General features: G+C 38.7%; 1 protein-coding gene and 1 long non-coding RNA gene across 2 annotated transcripts in view; both read right to left on the bottom strand.

Moving 5' to 3' along the window:
- Window positions 1–7,338, bottom strand: part of LOC140910979 (uncharacterized) — a 31,985-nt gene extending 24,647 nt beyond the window's left edge. Inside the window, exons 1-5 of the mRNA XM_078852659.1 lie at window positions 7,333–7,338; window positions 6,763–6,831; window positions 4,482–4,615; window positions 1,881–2,009; window positions 1,105–1,345 (exon numbers count right to left, since the gene is read on the bottom strand). Of these exons, the coding sequence (XP_078708785.1) occupies window positions 1,105–1,345; window positions 1,881–2,009; window positions 4,482–4,615; window positions 6,763–6,831; window positions 7,333–7,338 (579 nt within the window). The remainder of the gene's footprint in view (window positions 1–1,104; window positions 1,346–1,880; window positions 2,010–4,481; window positions 4,616–6,762; window positions 6,832–7,332) is intronic.
- Window positions 7,339–8,139: 801 nt separating this feature from the next.
- On the bottom strand, window positions 8,140–16,861 carry LOC144930499 (uncharacterized). Its single transcript, XR_013635715.1, has 3 exons — window positions 16,505–16,861; window positions 15,883–16,010; window positions 8,140–8,466 (listed from the first exon to the last, which is right to left on the bottom strand). It is a non-coding gene; the product is annotated as an uncharacterized LOC144930499 (long non-coding RNA).
- Between the last annotated feature and the right edge of the window lie 92 nt (window positions 16,862–16,953).

A 16,953-nucleotide genomic window follows, 5' to 3' on the forward strand; every position in this document is an offset into this window, starting at 1 on the left:
TTTAGTGAAAACTGGTCAAATACAACATATTACACCTTGTTCTGCTCTGCACTGGCTGTCAGTTCATCTTCTAGGTGAAATGCAAGGTGCTGATTACCATTTATAAAGTCCTAAATGTTTTGTGCCATGGATACTTAGGAAACTAGCGCTCTCTCTCTCTCTCTCTCTGCCTGCTTATCATGACAACTGAGCTCAGAAGGAATACTTTGACTTTCTGTCTCTATGGTAAGGTTGATGGGATTTGGGGACTAGACATTCTTGGTAAAAGGCCCTGGCCCTTGACTCTGATCCCATCAAATGTATGTTGGAACCCCATGCTGGCCTCATATACAACAAAAATTGACATTTATCCTTTTTGTTCACTCTACTAACTGAGGGCCCTGACATATTATATTGGCTGCTGTCTCTTGTCTTTCAGGGAAGCTAATGTGAGCAGGAGACAGACAGCTGTTTTAATGTCAGATTGTAAACACTCTAGTTAAGAAAACTCAAAACTAGATCTTCATTAACAATAATTTTACTGGCAAAGTGGAAGCTATAGCAAGCCTGAATTTAGTACAAAATAAATGCACACAATTTGAAATTCTGAGTTTGGATTTGGGATTGTGTTAGAACATTTTCGAGACCAACGGCCAGTCATTCAATTTGCATCTCATTCTAAATTTCCACCAAGTTTGGGAGTGTTCCACCGGAGCTTTTGGTTCATGCCCCTCTATATTTTTGACAGGGAGGGGAAGCATTTGCACAGCATTTAAATCATGCAACAAAAGGGAATATTTTTATTTCACAGCCCTCCGTCATCCTTCTACTATAGGCTGTAAAGTTTTGTAGGGTAGTCTTTGTTACATCTGTTCTAAGTAATATCCAGCCACATGACACATCATGGGGGTTTCTAACAAAAAGCAGACTGTACTCATCTAGCAGCTACAATAGCTTAGTGTGGTAATAAGGAGCAAGGATGACAGTGACAATCTGAGGCTTCTGCTGTACACAATTTCTGTGTAACACAGTCTAACAATAAAATAATATTATTTTATTATATTTAGAAGAATATAATAAAAAGAAACCTTTAAAAGAAACCTCAGTAGATATGGAGCCACTCACCTCCAACAGGGACTGAAGATAGTTTGGCCAGGTGTTTATGGTCCCCAGATTCCACAGTATTATCTCAGTGGTGTTGGTGCTGGGAATGGGGCTGAATGCCACAAGATGAGAGGCCAGATGATGAATGAAGAAGGTGGAAATAAAGTCATTGCAGCAAACCTTCAGAGTGTGTGTGTAGGTGAAGGTACAAACACTGAAGAGCTTTATATGCAGAATATCCCGCTGTCTCATGAAGGGACACCTACAGTAAATGGAGGAGTTGCGCAGACAATGTGATGTATAACAAATACTGAAAAATATGCCCTGAGTCCTACGCTCAGAAAAGTTGTTTTTTAAAACAAAAAAATTAAATAAAATCACAATATGTAAATGAAAAAAATAGTGTGACTCTCCGAAAAAAGTTGGGGTCCAAATTCATCCTAGTGTAAAACAGGTGCAACTCGAATGGGGTTGGGTTAATGTAGGGCTGAATTAGGCCCTCAAACTGTCATTAGACATAGGAGTATGTACAATCTGAGTTTGAAAGGCTAAGCAAGAATTTTCAGTCTTTCCTCCACTGAAATGAAATGGGTCAGAAGGAGGGAACCATCTGGGTGAAGGGATAGGGACAGAAGCTCAGATTTGTAAAGCTATTTAGGTGCCTAAAAGTGTAAGTAGGCTCCTAGTGGGATTTTTGAAAGCACCTATCTACCTATTTAGACACCTAAATATCTTTAAAAAGCTGGCCCTGAGTTCCTTCTCTGGAATATAGTTTGATTTTTCTAAATATTCTCTACCTGAAGATCACAAGGAAATATTCCTTAGTTACAGCTACTCCTTGAATCGCAGCTACTGGCTCTTGACTTGTCAGTTTAGCAACAACCTCTCCCTTTCTGGCACTGAACACCAGGGCTTCTTTTCCATTCCTGTAAAAGAAAAGAAGAAATGAAACTAGAGAAGTTATGTCAGCAGCCTCGCTGTGATACCATAAAGCAAAGCTCACAAAGGCAGTGCTCACATAGGAGCAAATTCTGTCCACAGATGTACATATGCAACTCAGTGGGAGGTGCACATGGATATATGAGAGAAGAATTGGGCCCATACTTTGAGAACCAACTAGATCAGTGATACTCAGACCTCAGAGGTTCAGGAACCAAATTAGTGATCAACATTACCCAAAAGAGACACAGAAGTGTGAATTCATTGTTTCATTTACTATAGTATTATATGTTAATATTTAGTTTATATTATCCTCACAGCAAAATGACTGATCAAGTATTTTATCAACTACAATTGGTTAGGAACATAGTGAAAGCATCCCGATTGGTTGTTAATTAAATCACAGAGTGTTTTAATATCATGTGCTGCAAAGAGCCACAAGAGACACATTAAAGAGCCACTTGTGGCTTGCAAGCCTCAGTCTGAGTATCACTGAACTAGATGAAAAGGTACAGAAAGGTACTAATTATGCTAGGAAGCATGTATTGGGAGAAAGGGGCGAGGAAGGCAATATTGCTGCTGAAAAACGCCTTTTCACCACCCTGAGGAGGATCAGCTGATGGCAATCCTGGGGTATATAACTGACAGAGCTATCAGAAATGTGCAGATCAAACATCCAGCCCACATTTTTGGGCTTGAAAATGACTGACATGCAGGCTATTAAGGTTTTACTGTGCTTTACTTTTGCTTGCATTGAAATACTATTGCCACTATCTCCTAATGCAGCTGAATTCTTTGAATCTGGTTGCATTGCACTTTGCTGTTTGTTGTGCTTCCAATATCATTACCATCTGCACATCTTGCTTAACACCCTCAGTCATAATTTTTTATCAGTTATTTGGCTAATTCAGGTCCTCAAACTCAAATTGCCCTCTAGGATATTCTTGGGGGCAGAACGCTTGGGGGTGGAGCGGGGGGCAGAAAGAGGTGGGGTCGGGCCTTGGGGGAAGGGGTGGAGTGGGGGCAGGCTGGGGGTTGAGCACCCCCTGGCACTTTGGAAAGTTGGCGCCTGTGCCACTGTGCATGTGCCGACTGGCGGAGGGAGTGGCGCACTGCAGCAGGATAGCGTGGGTTCATCATCACGTTCAGTTTCCGCAGGGAAGTGTTTGCAGCCACTGCCATGTGTCTATTGTGTCTCCTCCCTCCTGCCTCCATCCATGCTGCCTTGTAGAGTGTGAGGCGACATTAACAACAACGTGTTAACCCTGGAGGGCTCAGCCGAGCGCTAGTTCATCATTTAGCAGCAAGGCGTTCCCTGGGAAATATCCCACCTGATATCAACATAGTTGCTTTAGGAGAAGCTCAGGGAGCTCATGAGCAGGTCCTGAGACAATTCTCTGATTAGAACTTGTTTAAAACTTATACTGTGTGTGTGTGTTTGGCAAAAAACATTTTCCTGGAACCTCAGCCCACCCCCCCACCCCCACCCATATACATTAATTCTTATGGCAAAATTGGATTAGCTTAACATCGTTTTGCTTAAAATCACATTTTTCAAGAATGTAACTACAATGTCCAGCGAGGATTTACTGTATCCCCTAGTCTTAAACCAGTCTTCTGCTCAACACCTTATTTTACCCCACGTTGTATGACTGTACCTTTTAGCCTTAAGTCTTTTGATGTAGAATATTTTTCAATGCTGTTTAAAAATCTAAGTAGGTGGCATTCACTGGCTTTCTCCTATACTTCATGACTACACTATTAGCTAATCTGAGGGCATTCTTTGACAAGTATGGCTTTCCCTGCATGAGTCTGTGCTGTCTCATTTGAGTTTTAATATGGGTATATGTTTTGAGAAGGGCACTGAAGCATGCTTGGGGAAACCTATCATTTTTCAGCGAATACATCAAATAAATGAGTACACTATTTACATGGAACATTTGTTATGCATCTTCTAATTGGCAAGAAAGTTTTCATCCAGCTTTAGCACAAATCCTGCTCTCATATGTATGAGCTCTACTCCAGGTTTTCAGCTTGGCAGTCTAGCTGACCCAGGCATCTGTAAGAAGCTGCATGCTATACTGGGATACTGAAACCAAAGGAAGAGCATCCTCACATACTGAAGCACTTCAAGGTAGTGGGTTTTTTTTGTTTTGTTTTGTTGGGGTTTTTTTTTTTTTTGAGGGGATCCTTACAACATCTGCTTAGTGGAGGAATATACACTTCAAATCATTGGGGAGGATCGTGTGCAGATGGGAGGCCATACCTACAAAAGGCTCCTGTTTGTTTAATTCCCAATATAATTCAAACTATTTACTGACAATAAAAACAAGTATAAAGAGAGCCAGAGCAGAGAGGACTGAAACAGAAATGTAGTGACAGAAGGCAGGCAAGAGCACTGAATTCTGAGGAGGAATTTCAGTCAGTCATGTTCATGTGCTAAGATACTTTCTACTCACCTATAAGCAAAAAGAACATAATCTTTCACTGAATTATTTGATACCAAAATGGAGTGATCCTTGTGGATAGGAATATCCTCTGAAGAAATGTGCACTTGATGGAGCCGCTGGCATGAGTCAGTCAGATCAAAAACCTGAAATAATATGACACATGTATAGTCAAACACACAAATGAACACATCTCCCTAGCATCCTGCTATACTCCTTTCCTCTTCCCATCCTCAGAACATAAAACAACTGAAGTTCTGAGGGAGTTGGGAGGATGTAAAAGGAGAAAAATAGAAACCCTGCAGAAGGACCCCAAAAAGTGAGAGGGGAGAAGGAACTTCAAACAATAAATAGAAAGAAACTGCAGGGAAAAAAAGGGGGCAGAAAGAGATTGAAATGAAAATGGAGAAGAAATCAACAGCCAGAACAGAAATGAGAAACTGGCTGAAATAATTAGGAAGGGAGAAAAAAGTATTTCATAGTGAGAGAGATGGTCTCATAGTTTTGTTAGTTAACTGGTAGGTAAGAGAAATTCAAATATAATCTAATTCCCATTTCAAAAAACTGTGATCCACTTTTTCTCCTTGTTTCATTTCTCTTTATTAAACAATACTACCGTACATTACAGAAATTGTTCAGAACATGGCAACATAGCTATTATTATTTATTTAACACCAACTGGTTGCTAAGTGCTATTGTAAGCTTTTTGATTGTGGGTATTTTTAAAAACAATTCTAAATAAGGCTTCCTCCCCCACCAATCTTTCTGCATTTTGTACGTTTCTCTTTCTTACCACTACAGCTGGTAGACCACTTTCCATTTAAACACTTTTTTGCTGAAAAAGGTCCACAAGGAAAAAAACATTGACAAGTTCTACTGACTATTCACTGCCCCTTTACTTAACTGGGGCTGTTAACTTGATTGATAAATTAAATTTAGAAATAAATCTTCCTCCCTAAAATTTTGAAATATTGATACTGAGAACATCCATAGGATTCCATTAGATGGGATAAAACATTTTTATAAGGTATATTAAAACCTTATGCTTCAGAACAAAAGACATCTACTAACTGATGGGGTTAGGAAGGAACTTCACCTATGAGCAAGTTATTCCATTATGGGGATTTCTGCCCCTTCCTCTGAAGCATCTGGCACCAGCTGCTGTCAGAGAGATGATACTGGATTAGATTGGTCTCTGGTCTGGAACATAGGATTGAAAAGGTCCTCCTGGATCACTGAGTCCAGGCAACCCCATCATATACTCCTGTTCATAAACTATGGCAATGACTGTGTTCTCATGTGCAGGGAGTCAACAAACATGTGGACAGGTGTGTTCCAGCTGACCTAGTGTACTCGGGCTTTCAGAAAGCCTTTGACAAGCTCCCTCACCAAAGACTCTTAAGCAAAATAAGCAGTCAAGAGGGAAGGTCCTCTCATGGATCAGTAACTGGTTAAAAAATAGGAAACAAAGGACAGGACTAAATAGTCAGTTTTCACAGTGGACAGAGGTAAATAGTGGTGTCCCCAAGGACCTGCAATGGGACCAGTGCTGTTCAACATATTTCATAAATGATCTGGAAATCGGGGTAAACAGTGAGGTGGCAATGGTTGCAGACAATACAAAATTACTCAAGATAGTTAAGCCTAAAGCTGACTACGAAGAGTTACAAAGGGATCTTGCAAAACTGAGTGACTGGCCAACAAAATGGCAGATGAAATTCAATGTTGATAAATGCAAGGTAATGCACGCTGGAAAGCCTAATCCCAATTATACATACAAAATGACAGGGTCTCAATTAGCTGTAACCACTCAAGAAAGAGATCTTTGAGTCATCACGGATAGTTCTCTAAAAACAGCTGCTCAATGTGCAGCAGCAGTCAAAAAAGCTAACAGAATGTTAGGAACCAGTAGGAAAGGGATAGATAGTAAGACAGAAAATATCATAAGGCCATTATATAAATCCTTAGTACGCCCACACCCTGAATACTGCATGCAGTTCTGGTTTCCCCATCTAAAAAAAAAGATATATTAGAATTGGAAAAAGTACAGACAAAGAGAACAAAAATGATTATGGGTATGGAACAGCCTCTATATGAGGGGAAATTAAAAAGACAGACTGTTGATCTTAGTAAAGAGACAGCCAAAGTGGGATATGATCAAAAAATCATGAATGGTGTAAAGAAAGTGAATAAGGGACTGTTGTTCATCCCTTCCCACAAAAAAAATCCAACAACCTGGGGTCACACAAGGAAATTAATAGGCAGCAGGTTTAAAACACACAAAAGGAAATACCACTTCATGCAACACACAGTCAACCGTAGAACTTGTTGTCAGGGGATGTTGTGAAGGCCAGAAGTATAACTGGGTAAAAAAGAGAAGTAGATAAGTTCATGGAAAATAGGTCCATCAATGGCTATTAGCCAAGATGGTCAGAGATACAACACCATGCTTTGGGTATCCCTAAGCCTCTGATTGCCAGAAGCTGGGACTGGATGACAGGGGATGGATCACTTGACAAATTACCCTGTTCTGTCATTCCCTCTGATGCATCTGGGACTGGCCACTGTTTGAAGACCGGATACTGGGCTAGTTGGACCATTGGGCTGACCCAGTATGGCCATTTTTATGTTCTCATGTAGGGATTTTGAATTCTATTATAAATGTTGCAGGTTTGTTCAGATAGTTCTTTTCCTATGATCAGGGTTACTGTAGCAAGTATATGTAGGTTCTGTCTGGGCAAGTCATTAACTTCTCCACCTCAACTTTCCTCCACTTGATAGGAATATTAAGAAGATTAATTTAGCTAATAATTTAAGGTGTATTGAAGATGAACAGTGCCATAATAGTGATGAGGTATTATACTGTCATGCCAACATTTACCTATGCCTGTCAAGGGCTACCTCAGAGAACCTGTCAGCACAGACTCCTGCACCTCTCAAATTTACATTTTGTCTGAATTACAGTGGCTTACAGTTTCTTTCCATTAAGATTATCTAACTGTCCATCCATCTTCCAGTCCATGTGCTATATGTCTATTTTATTCAAATTTACTTTTAACTATTGTTGATAAGCATCCCAACACTTACAGGAGAGTCTAAATTCTAAAAATATGTACACTCTGTCATCAACTCATTCACACTTTCCATTGACTTGTCAGTTCTGAATAAATATTGTAGCTTCTCTGAATGCCTACAAGTTTTCAAGAGGATCTCCAAAATGCCTTCTAAATCATTTCAAGGAGCTCTCACTTTCTTGAATACAAAGAGCAATATCAAGCTGAAAGTTTGGTATACATATTTTTAGCTTTTCTTTTTTTAAAAAACTATAGTTCATCCATTACAGGCATTCAGATTTTTCATTCTGTGGGCCACTTAATAAGAAAAAGATGGTCCCATGCTCATACCACTTGCAGACATGCCAATCTTTCATCACTCTCAAAATGTTTTATTCTCTGGACTACCAGGAAAGGATCATCTAGATGACTTGTGGTCCACAGACAACAGCTGGAAAACCATTGGCATGTTATTTAAAAATGTTAATGTTCTTTGTTACTGCCTGAACAAATACTTTCTGTAAAATGCCTAGGGAATGCTTGTTAAGTGTTCCTGAAATACAAGCTGTCCTTATCTTTCATTCAAAGAACATTTAAAAAAAAAATCTCACCTTGACTAACTGGCTGCCATAAAAAAAAATTAAAAGGAATTGTCCATTCATTGTAGATGTCAGTATTGGTGTGTCCAGAAAACCACCAGCTGTATGGATCACTTTTTCCAAGGAAAGGTCCCAGACTGTAAAGGACTCGTTTTCAGTCACTGCCACCAGCCTATTCTCCAGGCATACAACAATTGAGTCAATATTTTTCCCAACACCATGCAGAGTAAAGGTGGCTTTGCCAGCACCAAAATCCCAGAATTTCAAAGTACCATCCTGAGACGTTGTCACAATTGTGAGATCCTTCTGTGTTTCTGCAACTGCAGTGATTTTTGTCCATGTGACCTAGAAGCTCATAGCAGTGAGAGGTTCAAAATGATTTAATTAGTAGTATACATTCCAATATGTCAAAACTATTAATTTATTAATAACTATAGCTCATTTTGTATTTGCAGCACATTAGGTCATGATGAGGTTCCTATTATTAACTATGTTTGTGTTCCCTCATGGATTTCTACTCAATTATATGAATATTCTCAGCAAAAAACTACCATCAATTCAACATTGGGATTGAGAAATCAACTGCTCAGAATTCAGGAAATTCAGAGTTAAGTCTGAAAAGTTCAATAAGAACAGCCATACTGAGTCAGACCAATGATCCATCTAGCCCAGTATCCTGTCTTCTGACAGTGGCTAGTGCCAGTGAACCCTGGTTCTTGTGTTATGGTTGGGGGTAAATTACACTTCCTTATTCACTTTCTCCACACCAATCATGCTTTTATAGACCTCGATCATATGCCCCTTAGCTGTCTTTTTTTCAAAGCTGAACTGTCCCTGTCTTTATAATCTCTCCTTATCTGGAAGTGGTTCCATGCCCCCTAATACATTTTCTTCCCCTTCCCTTTACGTTTTCCAGTTCTAATATCTTTTTTTTTTTTTTTTAAATGGGGTGACCAGAACTGCATGCAGTAGTCAAGATGTGGGCATTCCATGGATTTATATTGTGGCATTAAGTTATTTTCTGTCTTATTATTTATCCCTTTTCTAATGGTTCCTAACATTTTGCTAGCTTTTTTGACTGCCGCTGCACATTGAGCAGATGTTTTCAGAGAATTATTCACCACAATGACTCCAAGATCTTTCTTGAGTAGTAACAGCTAATTTAATTGCCATCATTTTGTATGTATAGTTGGGATTACGTTTTCCAGTGTGCTGCTTTACCTTGCATTTATCTACGCTGAATTTCATCTGCCATTTTGTTGCCAAGTCACGCAGTTTTGTGAGATTCCTTTGTAACCCTTCAGTGTCTACTTTGGACTTAACTGTCCAAACTATATAAGTCTCTCTCACCAACAGAAGTTGATCCAATAAATGTTACCTCACCCACCTTGTCTCAATATCCTGACATCAACATGCCTACAACACTGCATTAACTATCTTGAATAATTTTGTATTGTCTGCACACTTTGCCACCTCACTGTTTCCCCTTTCTCCGGATCATTTATGAATATGTTAAACAGCACCAGTCCCAGTATAGATCCTTGGGGGACCTCACTATTTACCTCTCCCCGCTGTGAAAACTAACCATTTATTCCTAACCTTTGTTTCCTATCTTTAAACCAGTTACTGATCCATGAGAGGACCTTTCCTCTTATCCCATGACAGCGTACTTTTCTTAAGAGCCTTTGGTAAGGGACCTTATTAAAGGCTTTCTGAAAGTCCAAATTCACTATATCAACTGGATCACCCTTGTTCACATGCTTGACACCCTCAAAGAATTCTTATAGGTTGGTAAGGAACGATTTTTCCTTTAGGAAAGCCATGTTGACTTCCCCCAACATATTTTGTTCATCTATGAATCTGATAATTCTGTTTTTTACTTTAATATCAAATTTTGCCTGCAAATGAAGCTCGGCTTACTAGCCTTTAATTGCCAGGATTCCTTCTTGTCCCTTTTTAAAAATTAATGTTTTATTGGCGAGCCTCCACTCATCTGGTGCAGAGGCTGATTTAAGCAATAAGTTACATACCACAGTCAGTACTTCTGAAGGAACTCAGGTATGAAATTGCAGAACTCTTGTGTGAATACCATCTGGTCCTGGTGACTTATTACTGTTAAATTTATTCTAAAACCTCCTCTTTTGACATCTCAATCTGGGAAAGTCCCTCAGATCTGTCACCTAAAAAAAATGGTGTGGGAACTTCCTCAAATCCTCAATAGTGAAGACCAATGCAAAGAATTAATTTAGCTTCTCCACAATGGCCTTGTTTTCTTTGAGTGCTCCTTTAGCATCTCAATTTTCCAGTGGCCCCACTGATTGTTTGGAAGACTTTCTGCTTCTTAGGTGCTGAAAAATTTTGTTGCTGTTGCTCTTAATTCTTTTTTGGCCTGCCTAATTATACTTGACTTGCCAGAGTTTATGCTCCATTCTGTTTTCCTCAGTAGGATTTGACTTCCAATTTTTAAAGGATGCCTTTTTGTCTCTAACTACCATTCCTCTGTTGTTTAGCTATGGTGGCATTTTTTGGTCCTCTCACTGCTTTTTTTTTTTTTATTATTTGGGGTACACACTTTATTATGGTGTTTTTATAAAGTTTTTCCATGCAGCTTGCAGGCATTTCATTCTTGTGACTGTTCCTATTTAATTCCATTTAACTAGATTCTTCATTTTTCTGTAGTTCCCCTTTTGGAAGTTAAATGCTATTGTGGTGTGTTTCTTTGGTATTCTTCTCCCCCCCCCCCCCCCCCAAGAATGTTAAATTTAATTACATTCTGGTTGCTATTACTGAGAAGTTCAGCTATATTCACCTCTTGGACCAGATCCTGTGTGCTACTTAGGACTAAATCAAGAATTGCCTCTCCCCTTGTGGGGTCCACGATTAACTTCTAAAAGAAACAGTCATTAATGGTGCTGAGAAATTTTATCTGTGCATCCCATCCTGAGGTGACATATTCAGGCAATATGGGGGTAGTTGAAATCCCCCATTATTATTGAATTTCCTGTTTTTTGTAGTCTCTCTCTCTCTCTAATTTCCCTCAGCATTTCACAATTACTGTCAGCATCCTAGTCAGGTGGTCGGTAGTATATTCCTACTGCTACACTCTTATTATTCAAGCATGGAATTTCTATCCTTAGAAATTCTATGGTACAGTGTGATTCATTTAAGATTTTTACTATAGTTAACTCTATGCTTTCTTTCACATATGCCACAACTCCAGTAGCACAACCTACTCGGTCACCTCTATATACTTTCATGTGGTATTACCACGTCCCATTGATTATAATCATTCTACCAAGTTTCTGTGATGCCTATTCTATCAATATCCTCATTTAATACCAGGCATTCAACTTCATGCATCTAAATAGTGACACATTTTATAAGTGGTTGTATTCAAATGCTAAAAGTCTAAATACAAAGATGCATGTTGGCTTTCCCCAGTCGTTTTGTTTAAAAAATCCTCTATGACCTGTTTAATCTTACATGCCAGCAGTCTGGCTCCATTTTGGTTTAGGTGGAGCCTATCCTTTCTGTACAGGCTCCTCCTTTCCCAAACATTTCCCCAGTTTCTAATATAACTAAATCCCTCCGCCAAACACCATCATCTCAGCCATGAATTGAGACCCTGCAGTTCTTCCTGTTTAACTGGCAATGCGTGTGGAACTGGAAGCATTTCAGAGAATGCTACCATGGAGGTCCTGGAGTTTAATCTCTTACTTAGCAGCCTAAATTTATCCTCCAGGATCTCTCTCCTATCTTTCCCTATGTCACTGGAACCACAATCACTGGCACCTCCCTAGGACTGCACATAAATCTATCTAGATATCTTGAGATATCTGCAACCTTCGCACCCGATAGGCAACTCACCAACTCAACAAACCAAACTACCTAGATCTCTGGTAATCTAATCCCCCATTACTATTACCTGTCTCTTTCTAATAAATGGCGTTGTGATGGGTTGGATCACAGAAACCCCCATTGGGACTGCCACCTGATGTGCTGAGACTACCTCTGAGCCTGTTTTCCCTGCCAGCTTGGGACTTCAGTGACCTGCCTGGTTGTGCCAGACACACTAGCCTGGTAAAAACACAGACCCCAGGTTTAAACAACCTCCCCCAGAAAGCTGCAGGCTTAACTGAAAACATCTTAAGAAGTGCTCCTGTCTCCAGCACTCAGATACCCAACTCCCAATGGGGTCCAAACCCCAAATAAATCCATTTTACCCTGTATAAAGCTTATACAGGGTAAATGAATAAATTGTTCACCCTCTCTAACACTGATAGAGAGAGATGCACAGCTGTTTGCCCCCCCAGGTATTAATACGTCCTCTGGGTTAATTTAATAAGTAAAAAGTGATTTTATTAAATACAAAAAGTAGGATTTAAGTGGTTCCTGGTAATAGACAGAACAAAGTAAATTGCCAAGCAAAATAAAATAAAGCATGCAAGTCTAACCCTAATACAGTAAGAAAACTGAATACAGATAAAGTCTCACCCTCAGATGTTTCAATAAGCTTCTATCACAGACCGGACACCTTCCTAGTCCGGGCACAATCCTTTCCCCTGTTCCAGCTCAGGTGGTAGCTAGGGGATTTCTCATGACTGCCACCCCCCTTGTTCTGTTCCACCCCCTTATATATCTTTTGCACAAGGTGGGAATCCTTTGTCCCCCTGTGGATTCCCACCTCTCCTTCTAAATGGAAAAGCACCAGGTTAAAGATGGATTCCAGTTCAGGTGACATGATCACATATCACTGTAAGATTTCATTACCCACTTGCCAGCACACAGGCATACAGGAAGACTTACAAGTAAACAGAGCCATCTACAGTCAATTGTCCTAGTTGATGGGTTTCAGAGTAACAGCCGTGTTAGTCTGTATTCGCAAAAAGAAAAGGAGTACTTGTGGCACCTTAGAGACTAACCAATTTATTTGAGCGAAAGCTCATGCTCAAATAAATTGGTTAGTCTCTAAGGTGCCACAAGTACTCCTTTTCTAGTTGATGGGAGCCATCAAGATTCCAAACCACCATCAATGGCCCACACTTTGCATAATTACAGTAGGACCTCAGAGTTATATTTCATATTTCTTCTTTCAGATACAAGAGTGATACATTTGTACAAATAGGATGATCACACTCAGTAGATTACAAATTTTGTAATGATACCTTACAAGAGACCTTTTGCATGAAGCATATTTCAGTTACATTATATTCACACTCATTAGCATATTTTCATAAAATCATATAGAGTGCAACATCACAGGGATCCACTCCCCTGGAGGCGTATCCTCAGTGCAAGAGGCTACCATGACATCATCTAGAAGGAGGATTATGTATTTGTCAACTAATACCATAAATACATAAAATGAGTAATACAAACTGGAAAGACTGATCCAGCCATGCATATAGTAAGTTACAGATTGAAAAAAACTAGTTAACTTCAAACTATGGACTGCCTCAAATTCCTGCTTAATCAAAAATCAGAGAGCAAAATTCTACTATTACTCCTCAAATTTTAAAATTGAAACAATCCTAACTTCAAAACTACTCAAACAACTTTCCTCAAACCAGGCTCATTACTTAGCATTCAAGAAGAGGCACAAAATAATGATGTGATACGAACTTTCTCGCTTCAGCAGTATGGAATCTGACTGTAACACAAAGTGTACCCTTCCCTCACCTTCTTCCCCGCAACCTAATGTTCACAACACTGAATTGGATCAATGATTTTGCTCAAACTTTTGAAAAGAAATCATCTCTGGTCTGCAACCAAGCACAGCAAATTTCAACCCAAAAGAAACTTAAAGTTATGAGCAACTGAAAAAAGATCAGAATATAAGTTTTTATACAACTTAGATATTTTAATCATGGTCAAGACACTTATACTGGAGAAAATCCATAGTTAATAGGCAGATTTACCCCAGTATACTTTGGAGCAAAAAAGGGTCCATCACTTTAGCTTACAAAATACAATTAATTATTGGTCTGACGTCAGGGCTTATGGAAACAGCAAAGAAAACCCATTAGCTCTGCTCAATATATGAACTCCCTTTCATCTGCTCTAGAGGTTCCTCTGTTAAAGTTTCATTTTACTTATTCATCGCTCACATCATTCAGTTCAACATTGATTGATTGCTTAGTAGGGCCATTAAAGTATGCTTGCAAGCTTTATACCTTTTGGGACCTATTTTCTCATTCATGTGGAAAAAAATGTACGAGAGTAATAGTGCTAATGGGAGCTAATGCATAAATCCTCCATGCATCCATTGGAGAATTAGACCCCTTTATACTTCAGTAATTAAACAGAACTGTTTATTAATGGGACTTCTCAGGCTCTTAGCCAACTCAATCTAGCATGGAAAATTACAGTTTTAAAGCTTTCTGTATTTTGTTCCAAATAATTCAAAAAATAGCTTGAGCTTTAACAGCCTTTTGTTGATTAGTTCAAAAAGGGCTCATGATCCTACCTGAAAACATAAAAACCCTAACATAATTGTAATAAGCAGAGCTGAGTGAAAATTGGAATTTACATCCTGCAAGAAATTCTGGTATTTCAACATTTGTTTTCATCCCAAATTGGCACCAAAAAATCAAAATATCATTTTGCCTTAGATTTAGATATGTCAAAACCATTTTGTTTGAACATTCCCAAATCCAAACATTTCGTTTTGATGTAGTGAACTGGATCAAAATTTCTATTTTGCAGGAACTGTATTTTCCATAAAAAAAATTTCCTGATTAGCTTGTAGTGCTCAATAAAAAAAATCTGTTCTAAAGGTGTAACAGAAATAACCTTTAGTGTGTATCCTCTAATATGAGGAAAGCAGGATAGACTACCCTCTCTTCCTATTTTCTGTCCCTTGGTGAGTTTTTTTTCTAGGAACATCACACGTCTTAGTCCCAAATTCACCTACCTTCTACACAATTCTAGTGTCCCCTCACTTTTACAGTTAAAATTTAAAAGTTAAAAATTATTTACAACAGAAACACAGAATTGTGAAACTGAGATTATAGAAAGAGTTATTTGGAATGATTCCAAGAGTGTGTTAAGTTTCCTGTGTAAATATTTTTTGTTAGTCTCATTTTAGATTTTTGTCCCAACCTTTGGGCCTTGGACAGGTTGAGAGAGATGATACCCACTATCCAGTGGCTGTTTTCTAGCTTCTCTTTTTCATCTTCCCTAAGCTTTTTTGACCCTGCTTGCCTCACCATCTGTAAGCTGTTTGCCTGTGAAGGCTCAACAGGCAGAGATGGTCATTTTATTTTATTACTACCCAGTAAAACGGAACTATTGGCAAATGTATTTCTTTTGATCTCAACACATAACGTGAAAAAGGAAATTGTTGATGTTGATAGCATAGAGGTAATTCATGAATATCCAAAGTAAAAACTTGTCCTGTTGGATTTGATATCTTTTATCAAACAGCAAACAAAAATGAAACTTTTTTTGTAAAAAGTCAGTCTAAAAGTGCCACGTCTTTGTTCATAGTCCTCACTTTGAGCAACAGGATTCTTTTGCTAAATTGAGAAAGGGGGGCTGGTGGGGAAAGATTTCAGGTTAGATTATTTTAAACTATAACATTTTTAGTGATGTTATGTGTGGGAATGCACAGCCTGTAGCCATTTTCAGAACCTCAGATTGCTGACAAAGGTCCCAATCCTACAGCTTTTACTCTTACTGAAGTCAGGCCATTGAGTAAGGACTATGGATTTTAGCCCTAAAGTCTTTACAAAGTTGTTTACAAACGTAGTTCCCTCCTACCTGACAGAAGGTCACAGAGAAGGCCACCAGGGGCTAGAAGACAAGATGTTGAAGGCAAAAGAACAGGGATGGAAGACTCTTGGCACTGGGATAGCAGGACTGGCAGGTGAAGGTATTTTTAGGATCACCTTAATTAACATAAAAGATTGTTTCTATAGAGCACAGTTTTATATTGCATACCATTAAAAACAATGGAAATATCAATGTCTGCATTTATCATGCTGCAATGTCTATTAGAAGCGATATTGCTGAGAATGAGTCAAGTCTTCTAGTATACTGGGTTTCCTAACATCTTTCAATAGTATACTTTCAGTGAGACAATAACCAGTAGCTCACTGGTTCTGTTATAACAACTTTTTTTCACCACCTCTAAAACTTCAGATAAGTGGTTATGCAAGATAATATTTAGCAACATTGTATATTGTTATACACTGAATCTCAGTTTGAACAAAAATGTCTTTATTGACTCAGTTACTTTGATGTTTGTTTTTTTTAAATTCATTATTTTTAAACCTGTTTTTAAAGTATAAGCAGTTTAAAATCCACTTCCTCAGCAGAGAATACCAGATTCAGATTCAATAGTCATGAAAGTTAAACTGAAAAATAATAATATATATGGTACCTGGTGCCACTGGTTTATCTGCAGCTACAATTTGATGTAGACGGCCTATAAGCTGTGAAGCCAGCTGACAAGGATCCTTCAGTAAAACTTTCTTGGATAACTTGAGAGCTTCACCTAATAGATTCAAATCAAATATTGTCCTGTGGATGAAAAACCTATCAAATACCATATTGCTTTTATATATAAAGTCAGTACAGGGCCTGGGCACTTCTAGTGTTTCATTTAAAGAGGTCAGTTTTCATTGTTTTCCATTCTTGCTGTTTGCTGGGAATAAAGTTGGACTGAGGCTGAAAGACCCATTCTTAGGGTGTCAAAGCTGCACTCAGCTTTGCAGTTCTTTTGACAAAATCGTAAGAAAAGAGGCCAACACTACTTTAACTGCAAATGGGATGAATAATTATTTTTGCTATCTAACCAAGTACCCAACAGGGATCATGATTATTTATTAA

Source organism: Lepidochelys kempii, chromosome 4 (assembly GCF_965140285.1).
Source record: "Lepidochelys kempii isolate rLepKem1 chromosome 4, rLepKem1.hap1, whole genome shotgun sequence".
NCBI classification, from domain to species: Eukaryota; Metazoa; Chordata; order Testudines; family Cheloniidae; genus Lepidochelys; species Lepidochelys kempii.